Source organism: Carassius gibelio, chromosome B7, assembly GCF_023724105.1.
Source record: "Carassius gibelio isolate Cgi1373 ecotype wild population from Czech Republic chromosome B7, carGib1.2-hapl.c, whole genome shotgun sequence".
Taxonomy (NCBI): Eukaryota; Metazoa; Chordata; class Actinopteri; order Cypriniformes; family Cyprinidae; genus Carassius; species Carassius gibelio.
In genome coordinates, this window is record NC_068402.1 from 31,840,442 (window position 1) to 31,852,860 (window position 12,419).

A 12,419-nucleotide genomic window follows, 5' to 3' on the forward strand; every position below is an offset into this window, starting at 1 on the left:
AAGAAAATACTTGTGAAACGAGCAAGTAAAGATGCAGAGTAAAAAGGGTACAACACAATAACATGCATTTCCAAACATAATTTCTTGGCCCAGACCCTGTTTGTGCTTTTGTTGTACATTCTTTAACATCCACAATGAAGCATGAGGTTGTAAGGGATCATACACACTGAACTTGACTTAACAGTATACATCTCTGGTTTGGGCAATAAAATATTGATTCCTGAAGGGGGGGAATTTTCTATTCTGTTTGTCACCTCACAAAATCAATCAGCAAACCAAAGACTGATTTGCAAAAACCTTTACATTTATCTCCAGTTATTATTATCAATAATTATGACAGTAGGCTAGAATAACTAGATTAATTTATGGCCTATGACCCATCTCTATAACCTGGTGTGTATGATTACTGGTCCTACCATTTAATAAGACGTTTTTATCAACCAAGCAGTGCAACAAGATAATCAATATTTGCACACTCATATTTGCATCAACTGTGATCAACAGTAGTGTCGGATTCTGACAGAAAATAGAAAAGTTTGTCAAACTTTGCAGTTCATGCTACAGTTAAAATAATGTCTTATATATTAAACATTATATAGAAAAAACTTTTTTTCCTTAGCATTAAATAAACGCTCAGCGCTTTGTCACGTTTCTGGCATTTAATAAAATGTGGAGCTCTTATTGAAAACTGGGGGAAAAAATACATTAGCCTTAGGAAAAAACACACTAGTGGACACGGCAGTTATATCTCTTAAAGGTGCACAAAGCAATTACACACTTGCAGCCATTCAGTAGTTAGGGTGCATGTCCTGTGTAGAGAGAAGAGAGTGTACAGGACAGATATTAGCAGATCGAATATAGATATAGAACTGGAAGATAAAAAAAAAAGAGGAAAATATCAGAGGAACAAAAGATTTAATAGAATAGTAACAATCAGGCAACAGGTAGGACCCGCATAAATGTTGGAGCAGCTTTTCATCGGTGGAGAGAACTCAAGGAGCGGGGAGGCCTGAAATAAGACGCCATGGTTGTATTGCTTCTTTGTGATAGGTAAGTAATGTTGTTTTTGCATTGTTTCACGCAACTCCACGATCGACTTTATGCTATGGCTTTGTACGTATGTGTGGGGTGGAGATTTCAAAATAGGAGCAAGGTCCTGTTGAGGTATGGTTATATTTGTTTTTGGTTCTTTTTAAATATCAACATTGTTTGGCAAAAATCGCTTACTGCACATTTAAGCACCTGTCGGGGATTTTGTATAGACAAGTTGAGCAACACTGCCTTTTAAAGGAGGGCAATTAAGGAGGTTGTCCTCCTGGAGTTAAACAGGAAAGAAGTGACAATTTGTTATGAACTTGTACACTCAATGCCAAGAAAGGAAGGACAGTATACTTAAAGTTATGAAGTACATGCCAAGTACTAAAACATTACACAGTTATCGTTTTCAATCAAGGGTGTTTCTGCAACTCTTTAAGCAATATAATTAAAAATCCAAAATGCTGTTTGGAAAATGGATTGAGAGTGTACGCTTATTATAGAAATTTTGTAAATTTTGAAAACAAAAAAGTTATGGACTGCAGCTTTAAGGGAGAAAAATAATACAAGAAAAAAAAAATGAAGAAAAAAATACATGATTTAAATGCAGGGGATCTCAGATAAACACACACTTTTACAATACTATAAAAAAAAAATAACAAACACTACAGGGATCTGCAAGAATCATTTAGGTGACAATTTGTTTATTAAAAAAAATAAATAAAATAATTTTACCACAAAATGTGAGCAGTCTACATTCCTGCAAGACATTTACTTACCAACCACACTGTTGTAGTCAACTAGGTCAAACCACATGACACCCACAGACAGCCAAGCCCCCAGCAAAGCCAGCACCAACAGCCAGCTAAAGAAAGAGTTTCCCCCTGTCTTTTTTTCACTCTTAATGGCTGTATTTCCACCTGGAGAGTCTGAGAAGACACACATACAGAATCGGATATGAGATACTCAAAACTACGGTACTGTCTTTGTCAGAAGCTATCATTAAAATCAGTAAAATGCAAACTAAATGTACACTGAAAAGCTGAATTCAGAATTAGAAACAGATTAGGTTTTCAAAAATGCTAGTAAAGCAAATACAAAAAAGCTATGAAAAAAAAAACCCTTCGTAAAGTATTAGTTTACCCAAAAAAGAAAATTATATTAGAATTTTCTTAACCTCATGTCATTCCAATTCAATAGGACTTTTATTCATATTCAGAAAATGTATGATTTCCCCCACTCAAAAAAATAAATAAAAAAAAATGGTACTATGGTTTGATAAATATGTGAATATGTGCTGAACAAAATTAAACACAAAGAAAAATGAGTGGGAAGAAAACAGCAGTTAAGAAAGCATCTGATCATATCTATGTGATCACACCAGTACAAACTGCTGAACAAAATGCAGTCATTTTAAACCTCAAAGGCGCATTTTCATTTCTGACAATATTTAAATATTGCACTACTCTGGTTAATGCTTGTTGGATGAAGACAGAGAAGTTCAGCTAAGCTAAAGCTTCAAAGCTCAAATCACTGGTATGCTGTGCTATATCCATCTGGAAGCTATGTCATATTCACGTGTAAAATTAGTATTGCCTGGTCTTTATTGGAGAAAATATGAATCTCAATATGCAAAGGCCATTTGATTAAGTGCACTGTTGGCTACAATGTTTACTTGCTTTTAATTCATGTTTTTGGTCATTTTATTATTTTTAGATAAAATGGGCGATGTTAATATGTTACAGAGCTGGGTGGATAAGCATATACACGTATCCACCACCCATCGCTGTAACATATCAGCATCAGCCATTAAACAAAACCTATATCGGTCCAACTTTAGTTTTATAGGTTTGGTACAACATGAGGGTGAGTACATGGCATTGTTAAGTTTTGAGTGGACTAACAAAACTAGCAATTTAATATCATCTTGTTTCATTTGTCACCCCTACTGGGACTATGGAGTTTTCAGTTCGGTAATACTAGCTCTTCTGGTATTGTGCATGTATTATTTTATGAAAATACCTGTGATGTCCTGAAATGAGGTCAAATGGTGAATGTAAAAAGCCACAGGGAATGATTATGTCATAGGCAAATAACAAAGGGTTAAAAAAAATAACACGATTATACAACAGATTGTATTACACTTGACTGGCAAGGTCGTCTGTATGTTACATGCACATACAGACATGTGATCATACTCCAACGTGTCTAATTTTCAGCCCAAACTATGAATAGCGTGTAGCTACCTATATGATGGTGTGACCTCACAAGATTGAACAGGGCCAGTGTAATTAGTATCACAATGATTAGTCAGTCCAAAACACAACCAATTATCAAACTATCAAACATAAAACATTTTTTTTTAATAAAAACAATTCAAATGTAAAAATAAGTACAAAAAGTTATTACAACCAAAAATACAGTGGCATGTTATGAATGAACTATAAATGGCATGACATAAACAATTTAACAAGCTCACACTTCATGAAAAATGCAATACACAAACACACAAAAAGATTAACTTTAAACTTCATGCTCAAACCAGCACTGAGGTCAACAACCCCATGTGAAATGTTACACTATATCCGACAGATATAGATTTTGCTCAAACCACACCAGTAAAAGCACCAGCAAAAACAGCCCATGTCTAAACATGTCAAAATACCTGTCATTTTGGCTCCATCTACACTGGTTTCATCCATGCTTGGAGGTTTCTAGTTTTTGCAAACTAAACTGCAAAAGAAAAGCAAAGCTTTTTCTGCTCACATGAAGTACAGCTCATTGGTTTAGCTGCAACACTATATATGCACAGCTCCTCCTGGGTATTTTTAGAGCTGCTGTACACACACGCTCTTTTGGACCTCATATGGAAACAACAGTTATAGCCAACACACACATACTAACACAATTGACTCTCCACTGAGCCCACCTGCCTACTTTACTGTTTCATTTAAGAAAAAAAAGGGTAGACTTAGCTGCAACTTTTATAAGATTTTTATTTTATTTTATTAAATGTTTAAACAACTAACACCTAAACTGGATTTTTTTTTTTACAAATTCGAACAGTGAAAACACAGACCTAACAAAACCAAATAACCATGTAATTGATATAGCTATATTGATATAGCTATGAGAAATGCTGACCCCATACGTCATGCTCCCAGAACTGCTTCCGTTTTTCAACAGTGAGCGCAAGCTAGATTAAAGTGATTATTATATTTTGAATATGGATATTTTTCTTACAAAATGCATTGATTCGCAACAGAAGGCCCCCTGGAGTCGTGTGAAACACTTATTTTAAATGGATGCACTTTTTATTAAAATTCTCTTGGACTGATGCAGTCTAACACCCACCAAGTGGCATCAAACAGCTTGAAAGATCAAATAATTTTTATTTTTTTCTAAATCCGACTGGATTCGTCTAAAAGAAGAAAGTCATATACATCTAAGATGACTTCAAGGTGTGTAATTTATGACTTAATTTTCATTTTGGGGTGAACGAAGCTTTAAACCTGACTTTTAAAAGGGATCATGACATACATTTTTTTTAACATTTTAATATGTTACTCAAGGTTCGCTTACTTGTTAATAAAGTTTAAAAACATTAAAAGGGTGGTTGATGGTGATTAAATTTTTTTAACTCCAGTTAGTGTGTAATGTTGCTGTTTGAGCATAAACAATATCTGCAAAGTTACGACGCTGAAAGTTCAATGCAAACTGAGATTCTGGGTGCGTCTCAATCAGCTGCCTAGCTCGGGAACCAGTAGATCATGTGCACAAATTCAGTCACTGGTAAGTTCCCTGACTCACTGCACGGTGGGACAGTGATCACTTGAATTCTAGTGACATGATTACGTACAATGTCAACGGACAACATAGTAGAGAATGTCACTGCATGAATTAATAAACAACAGTCACTCAGGACAATATACTTTTTTATTCTCTTTAAACACATTTAAACACTGTTACATGTTCTTACAACAATTCAGCTGAATATTAATTATAAATGTCAACAGATGTGTTCAATACCCGTCTAGCAATGTGTGTTTATGTTAAAATATTAAAAGAAAAAAAAAATGATTTTTCAAATCTTCTATCGCATCATTTGTGTGTAATTATAATTGGCTCATGTGGTTCATGTTTCGTGCTTCAGAAATGTGACAGTAAGGGAGCATAGTTAGCGCTGATCATAGACAGTAAAAGAAATAGACACAGCGACCCCATTGGAACTCAACTGAGACAAGTGAAGCCCATTTTTAGCACTTCTGTTTCTGACGCGCAGACTCAAACTAAGCTTTATGACGTCAGCAACCTGTCTGACAGAGGTAAATCTTATAGTAGCTGTGCGTGCAAACTGCCATCGTTAATCTTGCAGAGACGGCGAGCTTGAGCGGGGAGTTCTTTGGCGTGAGTGAGCAGGAGTAAGTACTGTGATTAATTATTTTGTATAGTATTTTAAAATGTAATGCCAGTACGACCATATTAAGTTAATTGCCCGCGAGCTTCTCCTCCTGTCTGTACGGTAATTTCTCTACTGTGCGACAGAGAGTCGAGTGGTTATGCAATCAATCGTTAGTCAATCGCAGGCCCGTCGCGACAAGGCAGGCAAACCAAGCAATTGCTTGGGGCCCCGAGCTAGCCTGGGGCCCCAAGACAACGACTGGTTAAGAATAAAATGCAACGACACTGTTTGAGAGCCTATTTGACTGTCAATGCAGTAACGTCCAATGACACTGTTATCGGGATCCCCCTCAAGGGGGCCCCTCTCAGTAGTCGCGGACAGCAGCCAGCCAACGTGATCTCTGCAGCCGGTAAAATACAAAACCTCCTTGGCAGTCATGAAGCGGAATTATGCTTCAGGAAGCCAGAAGAGAAAAGAAGAGGAGGATAAGAAAAGAAAAAAAAAAAAAAAAAAAAAAAAAAAACAAGATAGTGGTAAGTGATAAATTACACTGGATATAATAGCTCTACCTTGTCAGTCTTGTACAAATGGTGTAATTTTGCAGCAGGTAGGCTTGCAAAAATATGTTTGTGTTAGCTACCTGCCTGAGGGCAAATGCTGCTCGTAACGAACATTTAGTGCATTTTTTTTCGAAAGGAAGGAATATGGTTACTGTAACGTGTTTTTTAACGGGATAAGGAAGACGCAGAACAGAAATCGCGTACTGCAAGGAGTCAGCAGTGTTTTGATTTGAGGGGAGGGCAAATGTAAAGAGAACGTCGTGGCGTGTTTCGATTTTGAATGAATTAATTAAAAATAGGTAATTGCACTTACATCAAATCACGATATGTACTAATATCTGTAAATATTAAGCCGGAACAGTCTATTTAAATATGAATCCTGCATGTTCTGCTCGTCTCTGTTAATGAATGGAGCAGAAGCGCGACTTCCTTTACACTGAAGCGCACGTGACGCTCGCGGTTATTTCAGCATCTGCTGTCTCACTAAAGACGTGAACACATGAACAACATCTCCAGAACTGCTCTGACAGTCACTTCATGTGCATTTGATCGTTTGATTTGAATAAATGGTACGTCAACCCGTCAAAATAAAAGTCCTGTTTTAGACAAGTATTTGCCAGAGATGTATTACTATTGTTCAGCAGAACATAGCCTACTGCTAAAAAAAAATCTAACTTTTTTTTTTAAAGGTTTAATCACACAAAATTTCTTCCATGTTTTATTTTTAATAGTAAATCCCCTTTGTTTACCAAAAAGTTAAGTTTGCTTAATTTTCAATAATTTAAATATAAATTAAATGAATGTTTTGTGTTTAATGTTTAATGTGCATCTCAGAAAATGCTTTATTTAAAACCCCAACTGAATGGCACTTAAATGCACTTAACACTAGCACTACCGGAATTCTATAACTACTAGAACTGCCAATAGCGGTCATTTTGACTGTTCATACCAGACAGCAGTGAATGTCATTTTTGTCATGTTATATTTACTTCAAAGCTTTCTGTGGTCATGTCTTATGAAAAAATGTGGGGTAATTTAAGCATACATAATATAATATGTTTGTGATATTATTGTGTAAGAGCTACTAGACCTCCCACAAAAGTGCATGCCGTAATTTGCTTTCCGCAATTTGCATCCGGCAAGCTGGAGATCAAAGTTTTTCACCGCAGTTAAAATGTTGTTTTTGAAAGTCAAAATGTCAACAAATATAAAATAAAGCAGAATATTTCGTTAGATAAAAACATATTGTGAATTTTGGAAATGATTACTTCTGTCTTTATTCAATACATTTTGACTTTTGGAGTTTACAATGCTTTAGCATTATCGGAAATGTTTGGACCACACGAATCGGAAACAATTTTATGCAGCCTCTAATGAAATCTAGAATGAATAAATAGTTCTGTTATATTAGGACAGATAATAAACTCTGAATCACTCTCAGAATCAGTGTCAGACGAACTGTCAAGAGACCAAGAGACATCGCTCTCTGCTCCTCCATCAGACTCTGCATCATCAATGTTCTCAAGCAAGAAAAAAAAACCTCAGTGACAGTCATTTTCTTTCTTGTTGCCATTTTGACGGTAAAGCTAAGTTTTAGCTTAGCAAAAGCATACAAAACTGCCAGAGAAAGGTCGCTAGGCAACAGCTACGCACATCTTTAACGGCGGGAAAAAGCGCTGAGGAGATACAACGCCTGTAATATGTGCGGTCAAATTGACCGCTATGGCCATTCAAGGTAGAAATACTCAGAACTCTTTTGTGTTTTGTAATTTTAATAAAATAACAATGTTAAAATAAAATTTACATTAATTTAAGAAAAGTCATGGAACTGTAGTTATATGGGTTATATTTCAACAAAGTTATTACATTGCAAATCTTTAAAACGGTCAAAATGACTGCCTTGGTAATTCTAGTGTTAATTCATCTGTCAACTTTATTGTCATTGTTCATAGTACAATATATAATTATAGCTGATATCCTGCACAGCCCAGAGTTTAAATTGATAAGCGTGTGCTGTCATATTATTGCAAATCACTATTGAATTCCCACCAAACTATTTTTTCAAGCAGTATTTGGACTGTAAACCTTTTTTTATTTATATAAAGTGCGGGTGAACAAACTGTATGGCTATGCTGTGGTTCCTGTAGGCTTTGCGTGCGTGCAGGGGTCGGGGGGCCTCTATGTCCATTTTGCTTGGGGCCCCCAAATTCCTTCAAACGGCCCTGGTCAATCGTTAGCCTATTTTTACAAAAACTGTTTCTACGGGGCCATAATGTAACAAAGAAAGTAATGGAGCCCTTTATACATTGTCGTGTATCTTTAGAAATAAATAATGGACAAATTTAATCTTTAAACGCCTCAGATGTGAAGTTATTCGCTGTCAAAGTGACGCCAAAATGAATGGGATGTCAATGGGATGCTAACGCAAGTGAAGTTCTGCTACAAGATGGCGGCACGCGGCCGACTTCAACTTCCGGTTGACTTCCTTGCCGCCTGGCGCTGATGCTCCCTAGTTTTTGCAGTGCATTGTGGGATTTTTCAGGGAGCGAACGTTACAGTGCACTGGAAGGATTTTGCGATTGAGAAAGCCCTTAAAATGGCAGACTCCCTTGCCTGATCAGTGTCCTTACTATTGAACAAGGGAGATGATTGAGACACACCTATTGTCTTTTAGAATTATGGCAGTTTAAGCCTACAGTTACAACTGGTGGGGACTACAATGTGCTACTTCCCTGAACAGTTAAATCAATCATCTTTGCAATTATGACTGCACACACAAATCATGACATGACTTCATCAACAAAGAAGAATAGTAAATGATAGGAACAGTCAAATACTAAGAACTGTGTCTAAACAACACATAACTGCTGCAGCAAAGTGACAAAAAAAATTTTCTGCAAAAACAGACCACGGAAAACCACACAAAGCCAAAATCTATAAAAGAGCTGCAACTGGTAAAACTTTAATCACAAACACTAATGGCTTAAATATTATCAAACAACTGAGGGAAGCTTCTTTCATTTGCAGTCTCATTTCTCTAGTTTAATCTATGAGATAATGCTGCATATATTTGTCTATGCCACAGTACTGCCCTAAGCAGTATGTTTTCATTTTTGTTTGCTATTGTTAGATGTGTCCTTATTTCTGGTATTATGATGCTATCGGAGATACTGTGTTTTGTTTCTCCCTGAAGCCACTGGCAGATGTTTTTATAGCCAATATTCAACTGGAGACTACACAAAAGTTATTTGAATCTATTCAAAGAAGGTTAGAAGCTGTATTAAATGCAAATGATACTCAAACACCTTAAAGGGGGGGGTGAAATGCTCGTTTTCACTCAATATCCTGTTAATCTTGAGTACCTATAGAGTAGTACTGCATCCTTCATAACTCCAAAAAGTCTTTATTTTTATTATATTTATAAGAGAAAGATAGTCTGTACCGATTTTTCCCGGAAAAACACGAGCGCCTAGAGCCGTGACGTGTGGGCGGAGCTAAAGAATCACAAGCGCCAGTAGGCTTTTGAGTTGAGAGCATGTGGAAGCTGTGACACAGATCCAGAGGCTGAAATTTAACAAGAGCAGCATCAGCAAAGGCGGTATGCTATGTGGTATGTACTGAAACTGTATATATTTGCTTAGCGGTTTTGGAAAATGACTAAGTTCCACTTTATGTCGTCTTTTTTTTTTTTTTTTTTTTTTTTTTAAGCTGTACATGTGGAAAGTGCAGTTTGATGACAACATCGCATGTTGTTTACTTGATGTGCTTACACGCCGATAGCTAAGTTAACAACACAGAGATATTTGAAGCAGTTTTACTCACCGCATGTGGTTCCAACACACAATCGTGACACTTTTCGGTTGGGACTGCATTATCCTTAAGAAATAAACGATGTGCAATCCGAAATGCAGGGAACAAACAAAAACACTTGCACAACTCCGTTGATGCTCTGTAAAAATAAACTCCATCCACTGGTCCCTTAATGCTGTTTCTCTTTTGGTAATCTGTGCAGGGTTGTCTTGCCCTGGCAACCAAAAACTTTTGGCTTTTCGCGACGCTCTTGCTCTGATCAGGCTGTGCTCAGCCTCTCAGTGCTCTGCTATACTATAATTTCCTTATATGGGTCCTAAGTGCGCGCTCTTCTGCCGGAAGAGCGCGCACTTAGGACCCATATAAGGAAATTCCGCTCCATCTAACGTCACACAGAGCCATACTCGAAAAAAACTTTCCGAAACTTGTGACAAACCGGAAGAGGTTTTTTTGGAACAAAAATACTCATTCAAACGTACAACTTAATTTTTGAAACTTTGTCCATGTTTAGCATGGGAATCCAACTCTTTTTAACAGTGTAAAAAACTCAGTATGCATGACATAGCATTTCACCCCCCCTTTAAAAATGGCATATTGCCTGTTCAACAGGTATTCACGTTATTTTGTCCAACCCCTGTGCATGTATGTGAAATTAATTCTTGAATGAGGAATAAATGGAGAGTGGGACTTGATTTTGTCCAATGGGACTGTTGTCATTTGCCTCGGAGTGGGAGAGACTTGGTAGAGGGCAGAAACCTCCAAGCAATTCACTACAGAGGTGTGGTTAGAGAAAAACTTGGCAATGGAAGAAAACAGTGACTATTTAAAACAGCCATTTAAAACTTAATGTCTTGCACATTTTATTGTACTTTACATATTTAATTTCTAACAACTGTATTGTCATCACTGTGTTTTTGTCTAATGTCATTAAATTTGCCTAAACATTTAGGCCAACTGTGTCTGACACACTCAGTATGTACAGCTCTCTCCTACTGATGGTATTGATCAGAATTAGATGTGTTAGATAAGACATATACAAACTGTGCAGAGAGTTGGGGCACCAAGACTGAAGCTAAAAACCAGAAGCTGTTTTACACACTATGTTTTATTTCAACACTGCTAGATGGCTGAAACTGCATGTTGTTTAAATGCCTGCAGTTTAGGGGTTCATTAACAGCACAACTGCATTATTTTATTAAACGTTTAAATGTTAAGGATGACCAACCCATTAGGAGCTTTGAATCCTGCTACTTGTTGTTCTTTCTGCTTGGAGCTGACTTCAACTCTGTCAGGATCTTCAAATCAGTAAAAATCACTGCAGAACATTTTAAACTCGTTATTTAAAAGTAAGGTAAATATATTAAGTACCAATCAAATGCCTTAGCTTTACTATACTGCTGTTATAGATTCTGGTAAGATTCCGACAAGTTACACATAGTATCAGAAACGGAGTGTATACAGTATTGCTTTCATCTCTGCAACCTTTTTTTTCATTAAAAATCCAACCCGTTCTGTAGGAAAAACATTCTCTCACTACTACGCGGATAAAAGACTGAAATTCTTTGATCAAATGTAACACCTGAAATGTGACATTTAAATATTGCGTGATAAGAAAAAAAGAAAGAATCTGAATCTATGTATTGGGGCCCACATAAAGAACAATTTACTTGCTTGAAACGAAATCTTATTTAACGTTACCTTTCCTGGCCTGTTTGCGTGCCGCTTTCTTCTGCTTCATGATGACAACGGGGAAAAGTTTGAAGAGGCTGGTTAATGACTGGTTAATCTCACAGCTTAAAAGTTCTGCTTTTCTTGTGCAGTGCAGTAAGATTTCTTCCTCTTCTTCGGGTCTTACAGCAGATTGGTGTAGTAAGCACATACCGCCACCTACTGTACATTGGCGCTCTTATCATCATGAAAATACTTCAGGCGCTTCTCAAACGGAAGGCTGCATCTTATGAGGACGCATGGAGACAATAGTACTAATCAGCATTAACGCTTGTATGAGCCAGTCTAGTAAGTGTGGATGGATATGAAACAGAAATACAATCAAAATGATAATTTGTAGAGTACTTATTAAAAATCTTTATATTAACTGGAAATACAACCAAACAGTACAGACAACTGTACTGATTTCTCAGTAGTTTACAGTTAGCATTATGAGTAACTTACAACAACAACAATAAAAAAGAAAACAATGCTTTATTGTCTAAAACCATTTATTTATTTTTTTGTCTGAGGTTTGCATTTGCAATAAGGTTGCTCTCCAGGAGCAAGGTTGAAGGTAATGAATGCCTGATGAAGCACTATACGGTCAGCTGTGGAAATTCCACTCGCCCAATAGGATTCAGTGCTGTATTTTCAGTGTCTCATGTTCATTTGTCATGTAGCTATATGTGATATTATGCCTTGGCTTGCAACCTTAAAAATGTGGTTTGCTTTTATGTATTGAACACTAATTAAAATATATGACCAAATCAACATTATCTAGCTGGCTATTTTTATATTTTGTCAGAACTGCAAAACGTTTCATGAAGACAGTTAAGACAGATTTTATAAGCATCAACAAATTAGTATTGCTTTTGACTCGATGCCACTGTTTAGCTATACAA

At 36.6% G+C, this 12,419-nt stretch overlaps 1 protein-coding gene across 7 annotated transcripts in view; it reads right to left on the reverse strand.

The window, feature by feature from the left end:
• The window catches only part of unm_hu7910 (un-named hu7910), a 47,524-nt gene extending 35,847 nt beyond the window's left edge, over positions 1-11,677 (reverse strand). For 4 of the 7 annotated variants that reach the window (XM_052560205.1, XM_052560204.1, XM_052560202.1 and 1 more), the window contains exons 1-2: positions 11,506-11,677; positions 1,815-1,964 (exon numbers count right to left, since the gene is read on the reverse strand). In XM_052560205.1, coding sequence (XP_052416165.1) covers positions 1,815-1,964; positions 11,506-11,545 — 190 coding nt within the window. In that variant the 5' untranslated portion in view covers positions 11,546-11,677. Of the gene's footprint in view, positions 1-1,814; positions 1,965-3,700; positions 3,866-11,505 lie in introns of those variants that run through there. The other 3 variants (XM_052560201.1, XM_052560206.1, XM_052560200.1) reach the window with 3 other exon arrangements.
• Positions 11,678-12,419: the final 742 nt, after the last annotated feature.